At 35.9% G+C, this 19,166-nt stretch overlaps 1 protein-coding gene across 46 annotated transcripts in view; it reads left to right on the top strand.

Annotated features, from left to right (window-relative positions):
- LOC130048110 (plasma membrane calcium-transporting ATPase 2-like) overlaps positions 1–18,803 on the top strand; it is an 87,637-nt gene extending 68,834 nt beyond the window's left edge. For 39 of the 46 annotated variants that reach the window (XM_056144338.1, XM_056144360.1, XM_056144357.1 and 36 more), the window contains 7 exons: positions 160–354; positions 737–928; positions 2,868–3,081; positions 4,507–4,718; positions 7,199–7,306; positions 9,766–9,939; positions 16,009–18,803. In XM_056144338.1, coding sequence (XP_056000313.1) covers positions 160–354; positions 737–928; positions 2,868–3,081; positions 4,507–4,718; positions 7,199–7,306; positions 9,766–9,939; positions 16,009–16,239 — 1,326 coding nt within the window. In that variant the 3' untranslated portion in view covers positions 16,240–18,803. Of the gene's footprint in view, positions 1–159; positions 355–736; positions 929–2,867; positions 3,082–4,506; positions 4,719–7,198; positions 7,307–9,765; positions 9,940–12,852; positions 15,278–16,008 lie in introns of those variants that run through there. The other 7 variants (XM_056144358.1, XM_056144350.1, XM_056144361.1 and 4 more) reach the window with 2 other exon arrangements.
- Positions 18,804–19,166: the final 363 nt, after the last annotated feature.

Genomic DNA, 19,166 nt, shown 5'->3' with positions numbered 1-19,166 from the left:
TCGGAGTAAAATTTTTCTTCCATTTGATGTCTTAACAAAGCTATCTTAGAAGTAATATTTTATTCATTAATGAATGACTTTAATTTTGGGATATATTATACAAGTATAACCTGGTTTGGGTCAGTCTATGATTTTTAATACAAATAATTTTGTTCGTAGGTGAGTCAGGAACTTCTGGATAAAATTTGGCCAGACCTGAGAGTGTTGGCTAGATCCTCTCCTCAGGACAAATACACCTTGGTGAAAGGCATCATTGATAGCAAGCGGACAACTAGCCGTGAAGTAGTGGCTGTCACTGGGGATGGAACTAATGATGGCCCCGCCCTCAAAAAGGCTGATGTTGGATTTGCTATGGTAAGTCTTATAGATGGAAAAAGACTAATGATTTTGTGTATTGAAACCATGCAGTATTTTATATGGCAAGAATTGTGTAGGAAAGAAGCAGTTTTGATCACTCTCGGTGACTCCTTGGAGTCTGCCTCCGCTGTTGCTGCTGTTCAAAGTTTATTTTCACTGCTAGAACTCTACTCTTACTGAAAGCTCTGATGGACATGTAAGTGTCCAAAGCTACCTCAAAAATAAAAAATATACTGTGTTGTTAAAAACTTCTACATCAGTCTCCTACTATTTAGAATTGACAGAGCAGTCCAATCAAATTGTTACAGCACCTTTTCAACCCTTGTGAAAGCAAAATGATCTGTTAATGTGTGAGGGTTTTTTTTTTTTTTCATCTTAGGGCATCTCAGGAACTGATGTAGCTAAGGAGGCATCTGATATTATCCTTACTGACGACAATTTCACCAGCATTGTCAAAGCTGTCATGTGGGGTAGGAATGTATACGACAGCATTGCCAAATTTTTACAGTTCCAGCTGACAGTCAACTGTGTGGCTGTTATGGTGGCTTTCTTTGGAGCCTGTATAATCAATGTAAGTCGGGGTGAATGTTGCCGTGTGAACAGGAGAAAGAGTGACAAATTGTGTCATTCAGCCCTGTAAAAGCTATGCTATCCTGAATGTCATAATTTCGCCCTTTAAATTTTCTAATTGTTAACTTCAGATTCTCTGTTTGCTTACAAAATGCAAATAAAAAATACCCATAAGTCATAGAGGGGGGCTCATGTCACCTACATGATGTCATTTTATATTGACTTATATCATGATGTCATAATCTGCTTCATCAATCCTAAATCTTTGACAGTGTGAATTCCCTTTTAAGACGTTTTGATCATTTTTGTAGAAGCACCAAGCTCCAATCCAATTTTTCTAATCACGTGAGAAAAAGGCATTTGGGGATGATTATTTATCTCATGTTGGCATAAAGTATGACGGCAGGAATTTGAGCGAAGTCGTAAACTTTCTAACCCTTTTATTATTATTTTTTGGAGCCTGTATAACCAATTTAAAACATCAGATGCCTTTCACTTCCATGGTATTTATGGATAGATTCGAGCCTCATCAGTAGTTATTCAGAAAATTCCACCCAATCTGATATCTTTATTAGCTGCAAATTAACTGGGCCAAATTGCCATTTAGGAACTTATTTTTGTTATAACAGCCATTAGAGCATTGATTTTTATCTTACATTTGATGGCATGAGTTACTGAAACTGATAACACTAGAAATACAATAGTGTAAACAAAAAGTTTATTCAGTTAGGAATTTTATGGGGAGAAAGAAAAAAAGATCCCCACACCCACCCCCCACTCCAAAAACCCTCTTTTGTCTTTAATTTGATGTGGGACAACTAAATAAGCAGGGGTCGAAATTAACTTTTTCTACCGCAGGCTAATTTTAACCTGTGGGTAAAAAATCCACAGGCTAAAATGAAAACCTACAAGCTAAAATAAAAATATTGAATTGGTGCTCTTTTTTCATGTTTTTTTTAAATCAATGATTTCCCCATAATTACTGAGCCTAGTGGGTCAACAGACATCGTTTGGACAAGACACCAAGTTACGTAAGTCATATGGTGCAATGTTTAGGTCTCTTGACCATCGCACCCTAATCCACAACCTGTTTACCGCAGACCAATTTCACGCAACATCCGGGGTGTCACTAGTGATTTTTCAAAGCGAATCCCGGACTCATAGTTTATAAGCAACACGTTCACGGATTCGATGAACTTTTTTGATAATCGTCTATGCGGTGAGCATTTCACTCGTGTCATCACTACAACCCGACCTCAATATGAGAATAAATTAATGTAGATATATACTGAGGACATTCTACCGGAAGACTTGGTAAAACATAGACTCTTTTTTTCTTTTTAGATAAATGAATAACAAAAATCATACTTGGAATTAAATTTTATCACCCCTATAGGTGAACAGGATTCGTGGCACGTGTCTATATTTTCCATCATAATGCGATGTCCGACCTGTAAAGCATTTGTTTGATGCCGAGTTTCTTTAAAAAAATCATAACAGAAAAATCCGGATAGAAAGTTAATGAAATCGGTCGTTCATGTAAGCGTTTGTATGATTTTGAGTGCAAGTTTTAAAAAAGCGGATAGCGTATCACCGTATAAAACGGATACGATCATGGTTTGTAAATCACCACTTGCTAAGATTTTCGAGTGTCTATTATTTTTACTCGCTATTTTTCAAATGTACTCGCATTTTGCGAGTATTTCTCGCTAATTCCGAGCCCTGAATAAGTAAAGTTTTATACAGATTTTTAAAAAAAGTCATAGATATTATTCATCAGAAGTCATTGAACCTCATCATTAATGTCCAACTTTACATCAGAATTCCACGGAAAGTTTTGTATTAATGGTGACCGCTTTCTTAAACTGAGCATAGATACAGAACCTGCAAAAATCCATGTCAATATTCATTCAATGATTTTCTTTATTACCCATTTACAGGACAGTCCACTGAAGGCTATCCAGATGTTGTGGGTCAACCTGATTATGGACACCTTGGCCTCATTAGCTCTGGCCACGGAGCTGCCCAGTGCTGAACTTCTGAAAAGAAGACCCTACGGCAGAACCAAAGCACTCATCTCACGAACCATGACAAAAAATATTATGGGACATTCTATTTATCAACTAATCGTTGTGTTTGTACTGCTGTTTGCAGGTCAGTGTCTTGGTTAATGCTGAGATCAGGTTCTACAGAGTAGTTCTATTGATATAGGGGGAAAAAAATTTCACCATTGCAAAAAACAGTCTATAGGGCAACAGAATTGAGAATTGTAGATGCATTTTCTAGAAATACACTGGTGTTAGCATTACAAGAAATATTTCGTGGAGGAAGTCTAATATTGGGACAATTTCAATTATAGATGAAGTAGAAAAAAATCGCTGGGACAGATTGTGCGTATTTATATATTGAGTAGAAAGATCATGTGTGTTTATATTGAGTAGAAAAATGCCCTGGGACAGATTGGGTGTGTTTGTTTGGTGATCTTAATGATTAAACTATGAAAAGTGAAACGCAGACATGTTAGAAGTACAATTTTTACAGAAGTGGTGTTTTTTTTTAAATCTTGCAATAATGTAGTTGTGTTATACTCAGAAACAAGGCTAGCCCTATGAATGCAATTTGAATATTAATGGTGTATTAAGGTTCCAATGGGTACTTAAGTTATTTCTCCTTGAGATTATTTGCTGAAGTACTGATACAGAGTGAATAAACTTTGGTATAAATGTACGTATTATGAAGGTGTGCCCGTCTGGCTGAGCTGTGATTTTTAGTTTCCCTGTTTGGTTACATCATTAAAAGTCTTAATACTGTCAAACTTACCTACAAGGAAGTCAGTTTTAAGGAGATCTCAATAACAACGATGTGAAAATTATTTCTTACCGTTCAATTGCATAATAATACTCTTTTGCATAAATATAAGAATATTTTAAAATCAATTAAAGTTATTGCGCCCAGGAATTCTTTACTAGGATTTTTAAGGAAGATTTGTGGTGTAAATGATTACAGTCAAACACGCTTATAGCAAAGTGCTGGGGACAAACAATTTTGATTTGTTATAAACATAATTCGTTTTATCCAATAAGTTCATAATATTTTTTATAACTACATGGAATGAAAATCGGTTCACTGAAGGCATGAATTGGTGATAAGCAGGTTCACTGTAATTGTGTTTTACTGCATTATTGGAACCCTGTTTATAGGTAGGAGCCCTGTGGTGATCAGCCTGTGTATATGTCCATGCTTTGACAGTTTTTCCAGACTTTTGGCTATTGAAAATATATACATGAATTTAATTACCAATCAATGAGTTACAAATATTTGATTTAGGCTTTCTTGACCTATTTTTAAAAGAATTATGGACTATGACTATGCATTTTACAATTATTTTTTGGGGGGACTATTCCTGCATCTATTGTTTGAAAATTTACACATGAATTTGTATTATTTTTAAAAAAAAATTATGGACCTTTTGGGGCAAATATTGCCACAAAGTGGGACTCTTTTGTTTGTAATAATGTGTGGAAGTGTATTATTTAATGGAAAAAATTGATTATTGATAAACCCTCTTTTCTTTTTCAGGAAATAATTTGTTTGAAATAGATGATGGAAAATATGCGAAAATCCACGCCCCTCCATCACAGCACTTCACTATTATATTTAATACTTTTGTTATGATGACGTTATTTAATGAAATGAATGCTCGAAAAATTCATGGGCAGCGAAACATTTTTGAGGGATTAAGAAGAAATCCTGTGTTTGTAGGAATTTGGACTGGTACATTTGTAGCACAGGTGAGCTAATTTATATATAAAGTACATTCAACAGAGTAGCCGCCCTTGGACTTACACGAATATCAATATAGTTTATAATATATTCAGAACTATGTTGCTATTCATGCAGATACACTATTTGAGCTGCTTATTTTGAGTATATAGTTGTAGCTTGTATCAACAGGGTTCAAAATTAATTTTTATCCGTAGCTATAGTGCCAAATATATCGACAGTCAACTTTGGATATACAGTCAAAACTGCCATAGCGACCCACTGCGACTCGCTGTCGTACGTGACCTTATTGAAATTCTGGGGACCGACCTGAATTGTTCATTATATCCAAAGTTCAATATAACTGATGTTCAACTACATGAATAATGTTACTGGTTAATATTTATTTTAACCAAAATATAACCGATAGTTTAATGTAAATATATTAAACTTCAATATAAGTGAAGTAGACTGCACTTGCAAAATAAACCTGCTGGCAATTTTTGAGAATTATTCAATAAAGTGATTGGTGATATTTCAATTTATGTTCATGCCTTTTATTTGAATTCATTAACTCCTGTGAGCTATATACACAGAAATCAGACAAGGACGTCACACGCGTCTAACATCTGAACCAGACTCTGCTTACATGTATATGGCACCTTGTAAACAATCGTCTGAGTTTCCTCTGCATTGAAATGATAACAGCTGGAGAAGCACACATTTTCCCTATATCCCGTGGACAAACTGAACTATATGCTTACAAGTTGCCAAATGTTTTTGCTTCAAAACAAAATTAGATTTTTAAACACAGTTTGATGTAAATCAAGTTTTTTAGTTCACTTACTATGTGATAACGGAGGTTATCGCAATTCACCTTTGAATTAGAACGCTTTGGCTGATATAGTATTGCGTTGTGTGACAGCACAATTGAATCTGTTTGTAATACAATTGCGAAATGCAACAGAAACTCTCATTGGTCCATATGTATAAGTCCGCCCAAATTCCCTTATACGGGAGTAGTCAGCATTTGAAAACATGACGGCTAGATGGAAAAAAAACTTCAAAGGAAGAAAGAGAAAAAGTTGTATTCTTGTGTTGTTTCATAAATTTAATATAAAAAAAATCCTAACATATTTTCCTACTATACTTGTGTCCAAACACTCGATCACAGCTTTTGATGATTTCGTTCGTAGACGTAGCCATGTTATGTAGTCAGTCAATTCGAATCCCGGTTCATTTCCATACTGGCACAATAGCATCTAGATGTGTACTAATACCCCACCAATATTTTAGTTAAATAGTTTAAATAATATACTGCCCCAGTCCCATTAAATGATAATTATTCAAATAGCTAAACTCATGGCAATGCAGCTTTCATTAGTCATGGGCGGCCGTGCCGGCCGGTCTCCATCTAATGGGCTTATGTAGCATTTTCGTTAATCAAGAGCTTATTTTACCTTTACAAAAACTATATGTTTTAATTTCTGTTAATTATTCGTGTTGATAATAACTGAAGAGCGAATACATAACTTACAACCAATTTTATGAATAGATACCAATAGCAAAAGAGTTCGAATTGACCGGCTACCTAACATGGCTACGTCAACAAACGAAATCATTTGAAGCTGCGAGTTTTCGGGTCATATGTGGCTTTAATGAATATTTGAAGGTATGTTTGGACACAAGTATATAGTAGAAAAATATGTTAAGATTTTTCTAATATTGAGTTTATGAGACAGCAACACAAGAATACACCGATATCAGGCCTCAACCGTCCGCAGCTTTTTGTGACCCATAAATCGAAGGTTTTTATAAGAGGTGGATCTTTTCAGAGAGCTATAGTTCTCCAGCTACACTGAATCCGCTCGAGAAAGTGGGCGGGCTGTAATTGGCCAATGAAAACTCTTGTATTACATCAAACATGTCATTCAAACTGTTCAATCGTCTCATTCAATTGTGTCGTCACACAACGCAATACTATATCGGGTAAAGCGTTCTAATTCAAAGGTGAATTGCGATAAAGCTTGCCAATTCCTGTTAACATTGCATAGAAACATTTCTTTATGTTATTTTGCACCAGAGTTTTAAGATTTAAAAAGAATTTATTGATAAAGTTTGCAAGTACATAATGTTATAAAGCCATAAAAGTCATTTCTTGGGTTGCATTAGCGAGTATTTCCGCTTAATTTTGAACCCTGTATAATTAATTTACAGTTCAATTAAGTTTCACTCCAGCTGACTTGTCATAACCCATGGACTATGAAAATATGGATTTCAATTTTAACATCTGCAAATGTATTGTGTAAAAGATCAGATGCAAAATTTGCTTTTGTATTGATATAGTAATATTGTTGGCACTAAAATATATACATTGTTATTTGTGTTGTTCCTTGTAAAACCAAAGTAATGAATTTCTTTAGACATGTTATTTGCTATAAATCTTTTGATATTTCTGAGTATGAAATACGCAAGGATGTATATTTATGATACTTATAAACTGTTTCAGATAATCTTAGTACAATTTGGTGGAACTGTATTTTCTACTAAAGCACTAACGCTAGATCAGTGGTTCTGGTGTGTGTTTCTGGGAGTTAGCACTTTATTATGGGGACAGGTAAGTTGTGACATAAGTTCAGAATCTTTCATCCAAACATCCAGCAACTTAAAAAAATTCTACCTAGGTCACTCATCAGCCTTGTAGTACTTGGCGTCAGTAGCCTAGTGGTTAGGCTGTCAGACTCTTGACCGAAAGGTCGTGGGTTCAAGTCCTGTCCGTGGCAGGGCCGATGTTGTGTCCTTGGGAAAGACACTTTACATGAATTTCCTCACTCCATCCAAGTGTGAAAGGGGTACCTGGCTATAGACAGTGAAAGATATTGTTAGAATGTTAGTGCTCTAGCGCTTGTAATGGCAGCTTGCACTGTATGTTTCTTAGGAGGCTGAGAAAGTTCTAGATTGATATAAGGTCTGCCGGAGTAATAATGCATTGTAAAGTGCTTTGAACAGCATACGCTGGAAAAAAGCGCTATATAAAACCAATCATTATTATTACTATACTACCACCAAGTGTCACTGTATGTAGTACTATATTACCACCAGGTGTCACTGTATATAGTTTTATACTACCACCAGGTGTCACTGTATGCAGTTCTATACTACCACCAGGTGTCGCTGTATGCAGTTCTATACTACCACCAGGTGTCGCTGTATGTAGTACTATACTACCACCAGGTGTCGCTGTATGTAGTACTATACTACCACCAAGTGTCACTGTATGTAGTACTATATTACCACCAGGTGTCACTGTATATAGTTTTATACTACCACCAGGTGTCACTGTATGCAGTTCTATACTACCACCAGGTGTCACTGTATGTAGTACTATACTACCACCAGGTGTCACTGTATGTAGTTCTATACTACCACCAGGTGTCACTGTATGTAGTACTATACTACCACCAGGTGTCACTGTATGTAGTTCTATACTACCACCAGGTGTCACTGCATGTAGTTCTATACTACCACCAGGTGTCACTGTATGTAGTACTATACTACCACCAGGTGTCACTGCATGTAGTTCTATACTACCAGCAGGTGTCACTGTACACCATACGTAGTGCTATACTACCACCAGGTGTCACTGTATGTAGTACTATACTACCACCAGGTGTCATTGTATGTAGTTCTATACTACCACCAGGTGTCACTGTATGTAGTAATATACTACCACCAGGTGTCACTATGTAGTTCTATACTACCAGCAGGTGTCACTATACACCTGTATGTAGGGCAGTATGTGTTTATACCTCTAGGATCCCTTGGGGAACTAGGTTAGAAAAGGTCCTCAGTGGCTCTTGCTTGTCTTTGGATGAGACTGCAAAAACTTGAGTCCCCGTGTCATAGCAGGTGTGGTACAATAAAGATCCTTTCCTGTTTAAAGGCGGTTAGCGCCAAGCATAGGCTTAAATTTTACAGCCCTTCACGGGCAATGGTGACATAGCCATATGAGTGAAAAATTTCGAGTGGGACATTTAATAATATGCAGCCAACTATACTATTAGGTGTTACTATAATCCATATGTAGGGCAAAAGAGGGGGCATATTGTTTTGCACTTGTTGGTGCGATGGTTTGTCAACCAAGTCTTGTTTATCTTGTGGTCAAAGGTCAATCCACTCTTGCTCAATATCTTTAGAACCCTTTCCTTCACAGACATCAAACTTGGTATGCTGGTACATTGTAAGGATTGGATGAACCCTATTGATTTTGGATTCACATGGTCAAAGGTCAAGGATCAAACTGGACATAATATATTGTCTCCTATATATTTTGAAAATTATTTGCTTGACAGACATCAAACTTGATATGCTGGTACATCCTAAGGAATAGATGATCTCTATTGATTTTAAGGTTACATGGTAAAAGGTTTGCATGTAGCATTCTTCTGTAGTGGGAAGAAATTAGAATGTTGCCTCCTTCAAAAACTCTGATAGGGATGGCTTGCATGCTTAGCAATAGTATTTTCTGATCATTTAACAATTCCATTCTTAAATTACATGAAATATCAATCCGCTCAGGACAATAGGAAGATTTTGTCCATTCGCTCAATATCTTGAATTGTTTTGGCACTACTATCAGTTAAATGATTATGCATATAACCCTATTCAATTTTGCACCATGGGAGCTATACATATTTCTGAAGCATTTCTTGTTAAAATTGATTTTTTGAGCATCTCAGGAAATACAATATTTGTTTTTGTTTAAATATGGTGACAATCTGGATGAGTCATGTGCCAGTCGACAGCTACAGAGTGCAGTTTAAATGCTTTCTGTTCATTTTTTTTAATCACTGAAATTGGCTGTACTCTGTAGGAGTTACAAGCCTTTCTCTATTACACATACACAGTATCAAAGGTACTCAGATGTTCATAGGACCTGTGTTCCACATGGTCGGAAAGAAGCCAAGAAATTTCATGTTTATCTTTAGAAAATCCAACAACTTAGATGACCAATAAGTGTGCGACCTCTTGTTTTGTCATTGAGTTATATCCAATGAATGTTGATAATATTAACAGGTTATTACAACTATTCCAACATCTGTCATACCAAAGAGGATCTGCTCCTGGGCCAGCAAGAAGCCAGAAGAGGAGGAAGAGGATGAAGTGGAGGAAGTGGAAGAGGTGGATGGAATGCCTGGACGTCGTGGACAAATCCTGTGGATCCGTGGCCTCGCCCGTCTGCAGACTCAGGTAAGGGCATGCCTGTTGTGTGACCGTATGCCGTTGTCAACTTGCATACATATATTCCTTTGTTGTGTGACCTCCTAGAGAGAAACTGACCATTGCCAGGTTACTAACTGTAGAAATGCAGGATTTCTTTGTGTTATAATTGAGATATTTGAAAGGGTTTCCATTCATTCTTGTTTTGTTTTTTGATTTGAAAGAAACCCTGAAGCATTGATCGTGCATGAAATTGAATTTCTTCAGAGTCCTGAACTTTATTCATTAACTGGAATATCAATTCTATGACATAGGGTACAATGTATCAGTAACTGGATAAAACTTATGAAGTACCTATGGAATGAATTGGTAGGGATTTGCTGGAAGAAATCAATTTTGCACATGCATTGAAAGCATATTTGATAGATAGATAGTATCACTAAATTATTTGGCTATTGAATTCATGTAGACAGCCATTTAAAATTAGTTATGAAGCTAACATTATGTTGAACAGGGCAACACTTCTAACTGTATGAAAATATCAGTATTTGTATGCAAATCTCTCTAATGGAAATCCAAAATAATGTGTGTGATCCTTGTCTGACTTTTAAGGATTACAAAGTAAAGTTAATATTTGTTTACCAATTTGTGATTTAGCACCGGATTAGAAGATGGAGGTGTTGCCTTTGAGTAGAGTAATTAGAATTGTTATGATTTTAACATTTTGTTATTATACCATGATTTTTTGTTATTCTCTTCATTATTACATTCAATCATTCATGAGATCCTACATTAAGTCCCCCCCCCCCCCCCCCCCCTTCATCAATTGCTTTGATCCCAGTCCTTTTGATTTTATGGACAAAGGTTACATTTTCTGTTTTGGATGGAGTTAATCCAGTGAGAGAGAGAACAGTCACATTTTGATGTTGTACAATTCCCAGTGTGTGTTTTGGTTTAGTCCCTGTTCTCTTATTTTTGGCCCAATCTTGATTTCTGTTTTGTCGTCATTCCCTCCAGTTCCAGCATGTTACAGGCCCACTGCGGTCGGTCCACTACGAGGGACACTCAGGTTCTTGTTTACGCATTGTACAGTATACTGGTATTTATCAACTTAGACGTATATATGAAGCAGCAGAACCAAGCTGGTCGTATGTAGTTGTTAGTGAGGTGTTTCTAGTGATTGTGGTCCTATTCCACTGTTGTGGTTTCCCATACTGTACCAATTTTGTAAATTTGGAAAGACCATGGCAAATACTTTGCAGATTAAATTTGAATCTCTTTTCATTGGCAGTTACGAGTAGTACGGGCATTTAAAAGCACATTGGAGGATCTGGAAGAAAAACGTAGTGTGAACAGTTATCACAGCTTTCATAGTTTACGAAGCTCTCGCTCTCACCAGGGGCCCAGACCTATGAGTGAGTCGGTGACCATTGCAAACCATCATGAACGAATATGCCGCCGATTAACCACGGCATTTGAAAGACCATTTCCCAAAATGCCCGTATCCCCACCTGACTCTGGATTTAGACTTAAGAGCCAGTCATACGAAAATGTTCCTCTTGTATCTAAACAGCCGTCCCCTATGATGGCCCCAATGAACCCTAGCCACCAGGATTCTTCCCTTAAGACTCTGAGTCACGCTGATGTTAATAGTATTACCGAAACCTCTATATGATGAAGATTTATAATGAAATGAAGGACTTGAACAGTTTTGATAGACATTTTACCTATCTGATGGTCTGAATCTGCTTACATCTTGAAATGCTGTTAAGGGATTTGTGTCAGTGAATTTTTCTACTGATTTTGTATGTTTGGGGTTTTTTGGTTGTTTTTTCAGAGAATAGGTACATGTTGGATATGTGCTTTCAAAGAAAGATTGTTTTTACTGTACAGACATATTACTCAGAAGAGGTATACTGATCCGTGCTTCTTACAATTTCTAGTAGTTAGTATAAAACATGCATTTGTCCTGTACCGTTTATAGCCGAGATGTTGGTTCAATTGATTCAAGACAGAATGATGCATGTAGAATGTAAGTCTATGGATAAGGAAACCTAAAGGTCTTTTTTGTAAGTGAGAGGATGATGAGTGAGTACCATATCACAAGTATCATGAGCAGGCTGTCGTTTTGACTGGCCAGATTCATTGGGATTTTGAAATTAGTAAGCACTTTAATGTGGATTGAAACTGGGTTTATTTTGAATTAACAAAAACCAGGCACACTGGTGCTACTTTTATTTGAATGTTGATACGTCCGACTTTCTAAGCAATTTCCCATTTTGATACACCTGTGTTAGTTTGGTATCAAATTAAGGTTCTCTTGCATAAGTGGTTGTACACGAGTCGTAGCTTAGAACCGACACCCCACCATCAGGTATATATATAGATATATGTAGGCACCGTTGTTACGAATGTCTAGTTCTGTAGCTTTATAGTACATACACATGAGTGCTACAACTTTTTTGAGTTTGACAGAATTCAGCAGCATGTCTCGACAATACTGGAAATTCATTAAATCTGCATTAATTCAGAAAAAAGGTGATGGGAGAAACTCACAAGAGTTCAATAGAGCTCTCTCTCATTCTGTTTTGGAACTTGCAAATGTATACCTGGAAATTCAAGCACAAAAATGTTGTGATTGTCTACATAATTCAGGTATAGAATTGTGAGGCCTCAGTTTTAGCAGTGACGTGATCCATGTATATTCTGTACACAATGATGATATACTTGTGTATTCTATTATACAATGATGAATATGAAAATTAAATGATAACAATCTTGAAATCTCCAGTGAAAATACCCAATTTTGACTGGCTAATATTTCCACTTGTGCGATGCAGTGGTGACTGAGTGCAGGCTGTTGAGACATGTTGCTGAGTGTGTTGTTTGTCCTTACTTTTGTTTAACCCAACCTGATTTTTTGTGTTCCATTTCTTTTTACAGATTCGTGTTATTAATGCTTTCCGTATGGGCATAGATGCACGATATGACAGTTCTAGTATATCATCAATGCACAGTTACCACTCACTACAAAATCAAAAGCATAGAAAACCTGTGGCCGCTTCAACTAGTCCACGCGTGATGGGGACAACCGACGAAGGCCAGGCATCTGAAACCGTGTTCTAAAAATAGCCACTCAATCGATTTCAGTCACTGAAGGTTCTTCAACACAGATTTAAGACAATTTACGTAAAACTTGTAGACGCTCTCTGAATCATATATTTTAGTGTTTTTGAAAATGCAGAATTTGAGAGTACAAGATATTTTTTCCTGTGAATTGGAATTTTAAAAGATACTTACAACCTGCAATATACTGTGTATGGATTAGTGAATGTGTATACTCATGTGAACATTTATAGATATATCATCATATATAAAGCAGCAAACTAAAATTCCATGGTGTCCACTGACGAGAAATTGTTATTTTTGATATCTGGGTCTCTGTGCAGTGATCACATTATTAATGCATGTATTCCCCCAGCAGAGAGAATGTGTCCTGTACAGCTTTGGTTGGTTGGAATGATTCAATCCTGCTTTAGTTCTTGTGATTTGTAGTGTTTTGTTTCCTACTCATTTATTTACTAAATGATGCATTCCACTTCTACATTATATGGAGTCTATGTAAGCAAGGGACATAACCCTGAACTACTTGCCTTTATTCCTATTGTCAGGTGATTTCCATTGGGTCACATCAAAACCTTATAAATGTTTAAGAGTTCTGAGTATAGAGCACCCACCATCTACCATCATAGCTCACCTATTATGTACAGCACTTCATTTCAGAATTTCAGTAATTTTGAAATGGGGTCAGACGTTTAATGACCTGCCCCTCACTAAATGTGTATACTATGATCCTCACCCCTCAGTCAGATCATGTGCTACCATAATCACCAAATGAATGAGATACAGGCTGTAGGTTTTACATTTTGTTTATGGACACTAGAGTTATGCCCCTTATGTGAGCTCCCAGAGTATTTTCTGTAACATATTTCGGCGTTAAATGCATGCAAGTTCGATATTTCTTTCCTGGTCCCCCTGAGAAAGATTTATATCAAGATAAGCATTCTGCTTCACTACCAGTATTGACCTATGGGGATAAAAAGTGCCAAGATCATCCATATCCAGGGTCTTGTCCAACAATGATACTGCCCTGGAGTTAATTAAGGACTGCATTAAGGATTTTAGTGGGACCAGTTGATTCTACCTTAATCATTGTGTGTTTTATATCATCTTGTGTTTGAACAGCGAGGAAAGAGTATGCATGAAGCATGACTGAGATTGAGCTGGTTCTGTTTTTTGGTAATGAAAAGTCTGCATGTTTATTCATGAGTTTACAGGAACATTCCTTCAGGTAGTAGAAAACAAATTGTCTGGTGTGTGTTTCTAATTGTATTTTTCCAACAAAGAATGTTCATTGACGAATCACAATTTTTGCTCTATCAGAGACTGGCCATACACTATGTGCGGTTCTATATGTATATTTTGATTGTTAATTGCAGCTTTTTTTTTTATAATACGGCATAATGTCACAGGTTGCACATAACCAATATCCCAAGAGTTGTTTTTGGGAACAACACTACATAAGTATTTTCTATAGGGTATTAATTTTAGACCAAGTAGTGCAAAATGCCATTTGAATTCAATATATCATAAAGAAATATCATACTACTTTTTTTCATTCTAATACTTGAATTCAAAATATAGCCCCCATTTTTTCTTTTAATTTCATTTTATGAAATAAAAATGTTTGAGTTTATTTTAAACATCCTCAAGTTTAGTTGATTAAAATCCCATGGCAGTAATTGGTGATTTGAGCAATTCTTATACCTATTGTTATTATATATATATACATATATGAAGAAATATACGAGTTTATTACTCTATATTACTTGCTAAATGCATTAAGCATAGATTTACCAATATTTTTATATGAATGTTATATTGCTTAGTCAAAACAGATGTATTGGGAAAAAAGATTGTCATGTAACGATTGAAAGAAAAAAAAGGGATCAAAGGAAACAATTATCTTTTTCATTTGAATTTCATTTAAACTCTTTGTATATTCTCACAAAAAGCTGTAGGATTACTAAAGTTCCATATGTTTTTGAGAGAGAGAGAGAGAGAGAGAGTTTGCAAATATTGGTCTATACAGTATAGTCCATATTGTGCATTTTTCAGGATATTTATGATTTTATGACTCTGAAACATGTCAAATTGAATGTGTTTGTTATTTAAACCACAAATATGATGTATATTTCTTTGTATTCCGTGCCGTGTTATAGCTGTGTATGCATTCCTTAACATAGATAATTTAAAACATTTGTTTATGGGTTTTATTACGATAGAAAATAAAAATTTACTTGTCAGATATTTTGTCTGTGATTTATTTCATGTTGGTGCGTGAATTGCTGTGAGAGTAACCCCCCTTTGAGTAGATATAATCTTAAACCCACATGAACAAAAAAAAATGTGTCGATTATCTGTAAGTACTTTTGTCACTTTATATCATAATTTTCCATCCCAGTCACGACTGCACGTTTTCATATAGATATGATATCAATTGATTACAACAACTTGGTGCACAGTAACACCTTTCATCATGTATTGAGTTTTCAATAGATTTTCATTTGGTACACAGTTGCATTTCAAGTCTGAGAAAATGCTTGTTACTAAAACGTTTGCATTTTCTAGGATTGTCAGTATTAGAGGATATGAAACAAGCTTGACCATGTATCGGAAGTGACGTAGATGCCTCACTGACTGTCTTGAGTGTTTGTCACCTTGAGCATGACCGCACACCAGTGTTCCAAATTGTAGCATGTTTAATTTCAGTTCTGCATGGTTTTTGAAATGCATGGTTACCTTTATTTTCTCTTGCATTTGTTTTTTTTTTTTTTTCTTTTCTCTTATCTTATTAAAAGCCTAACAATTTATGACAATCAATGTACTCTATTTCATGATCTATTTCAGATATTTATAAAGTCTATTGATACAATCAGGAAAATTCCCATTAAATGCATTAATTTGAATTGCACTTCATTAAATTTTGAATACACATGATTCCATGATAACGTTTGCCTGGTCTACTTTCTGTTTCAGATTCGTGTTGTTAACGCTTTCCAAATGGACTTTGACACGTCACAGTTAGACAGCTACGATAAGAGGAGTCGACCCTCAGTAATTAGTCTTCAATCTTTACAATCGGCACAACACAAGTCAGCCATCTCTAAAAAACCCAATCTGGCAAGTTCGCCGGAAATTGACGAGAGCAACAACAGTCACTCCCCTTGGTTTGGAAGACAAGACAGTATTCCTTACGCTGACGAATAAGATCGCAGATAAATGTTGAATATAGGTTTTATTACAAATTACACATTCGGAATATTCCATGGACTCTTTGTTTAACCGTTGGCTATGATGTTTCTTATTGTACACCAATGGTATATCCATGTGTTAGGTCATACAGACCAGATTTTGCTGTTTCCTCTTACACACACATAAATTACTCCCATAGAGGGTGTCTTAATGTCTCAGTTATTTTTATATACAGAGTGGCGTGCATGAATCTAATTCATCTAATAATTATAACCCAAATCTCGCGATATCACTAATATGAATCTCATGATAGGACGACAAGATGCGTTGAATATCATTCAAGTTTTTCCAAGATTCATAATTTAGGCGCCCCAATACTCCCAGAATTGTAGAACGCAGAGAGACTTTTCTGCATGCAGCTTGAATGTTATGCACATACTCACTCTCATGTATATATAAGTATTTATATCGCAGTACCATGGGGAAAAAAGAAACTGCGATATTTAATAAAAGCATGTTCTAACACAATACATGTCAAGTTATTAAAACATTAGATAGAATAACGGGATGTTCTAGATTAGTTTATCAATTTCGTCACCTGAATGAAAAAAAGATGTTTATCGCCGATGTAAAGTGCATTAGAAAGATTTCCTTTAATTACACGCAGAGTTATTACCCTCAAAAATTTTCTTCGGAGCAATGAAAACAAAATTTGTCGATTTTTCCACTGTTTAAAGTTGTAAGCGCTGGTACTTATATGGATTGTTGTTGCAGATGAAACTTGATACGATACAGCTGATGTTGTGTGTGAATATTTTGCGAGTATTTGTAAGGCAGCTAGAATAATTGATAAAGACATTAAAAATATAGATTCTCCACACTGGACCCATAGCAGTGGTTTCAAACCCTTGTGTTTCTGGTCGCTGAAATATCGCCAAGTCTTCGTAAAACTTCATAAAGTCAATCAATCATTGTAATTCTCTAATGAGCTTCCATAATGTTGAATTATCTCCCGTTTGTTGTAGACTTAGTGAAAGTCCAGACCTTTCAGGAAGGAAGTTTTAGAAAAAAAACACCCGGAAGAGGAAGTGACTGCATAATTGGAACTATTTAAATTTCTGCTTTACGTCATTTTACACTCGGCTTTTCAGCGACTGTGCTGCGCAAAATACAAAGAAGGACACGCTGTTTGCGCCATTTGTATGTATCCCATGATCCAACTGTAGCGTAGTCACGTGGCATGTCATTCTGAAGGCATGACTTGTTAACTAACCTAATGTCTATTGGTGTAATTATAACTTGCAATTATTCCTTGGTGGCGACACTTGCTGGGGTGTGATTGAAGTGATTGACTTAACATATATTAGCAGACACAAGTATGCATGTGAAATATCTACTTCTTGCAGTGATTTAGGTAGTCTTCATTGTAAACACGACATGTATTAGGATATTACGTCAGTTTTATTTTTGGACATTTTTTCACTTATCGTTGATTTTATGCATATTGCATTCTAAACATGCTAAACTCTCTGTCGATGGAGAGTCCTTCATCTGCTAGAGAGAACGTTGTTCGGTGTGCAGACTTCTCATTTCCTAGGCGTGAAGACGCTGTGAAATCTCTCACATTTATAGGCTATACTCCCAACAATGTCTCGCTGTTGTACTGTAGTATTTGTAACTGGCACCATCAACTGAAAAAGACACAATTCTCGCCGTTTCTGAATCCAAATGCTCAAATTTTTAAATACTTCATTTTCTTGTGTGCATGTTCATGAAAAGGTTTGGCTACCGGTTACATGTACAAATTCAATGTCACAGCAAAGATATGAAGAACTCTAAATTACAGTTTACAAATGTTCATATCAGAATTGTGTCGAGCGTGACAGTCTGGTACGTTAGATAGGTATTGTATATAATAACCAGGCTATGTGGAGTGTTTGGAAAATCTACTTCATTGTTGATTTTTTTTTTTCAGTCTTGTACATACGTATAACACCCCTTTTCCATCCAGTTTGATTTTGTGAGTAGATTAAGCATGTTGCTAAAGTGTGGCACTGATATTGAAAACGAGGCTGGCGCGCAAGGTCTGCTATCTGATTGGCTGCTGCTTTTATAACACCCCTTTATGGTTAAGAGTAAACATGTTATCTACAATTTATTTATTTATTTTTTGAAAAACATAACGGATGATGAAATCCCGAATAATGAAATCCTAATTTGAAGTAAAGCCGTAACAACTTTTCGTATTTTACGTTTTTGGTAAATCTGTGCTTAAGTGAAACATCTCCGCCCTCGAATTGTTATAATTGAGTTTATTTAGTGTTGCGAAGATCTGCTTCTGTGTGACGTCGTTTGGTCTGACGTCGACTAGGTTTATGTGTCACGCCCCATTGCTTGTGAATCTTTCCGTTTGTAAGAGTTGAATGCGATTTGAAGATTACATATATATATAAAAGTTTTGTACAAGGTTTTGTGATATAAGAAAATAAGGTTTATATAATTTATTGTGTTTTTAATCCAAAGTGTGTTGTATTAGAAACATGTTCAAATAAAGAAATAACCTTTATACAAAACTTGAATGATGCGTTCTAGTTCCTTCATACGACATACAGTTTATATAGTATTGCAGTGTAGATAGTGGACTCAACAACTGGCCTCCACTCAGACCACGCGCATCTTGTGTTGTGGCACAGAATAAACCCTAAACTCAGCAGAAATCAATCACAAAGATTTAACACAATCTATTTATAGTTATTAAATGAAAAACAACAAATGGCTAACTTACACTAGGTAGAGTATACAATATCAGGGTCTGATGCTGGTTTAATGCCGAGCTGAATTCCCTCGCTAGAATGTCACAAATCGGACAATCAGTCAAATACCCAGGTTCAGCTTAATCGAGACTCGTTGCTTAATGCCACAAAATTTACAGTGTATTTATA

This window comes from Ostrea edulis, chromosome 7 (genome assembly GCF_947568905.1).
Source record: "Ostrea edulis chromosome 7, xbOstEdul1.1, whole genome shotgun sequence".
Lineage (NCBI taxonomy): Eukaryota > Metazoa > Mollusca > Bivalvia > Ostreida > Ostreidae > Ostrea > Ostrea edulis.
Note: the sequence above shows the minus strand (reverse complement) of the source record. Positions and strands in the feature narration are given on the sequence as shown.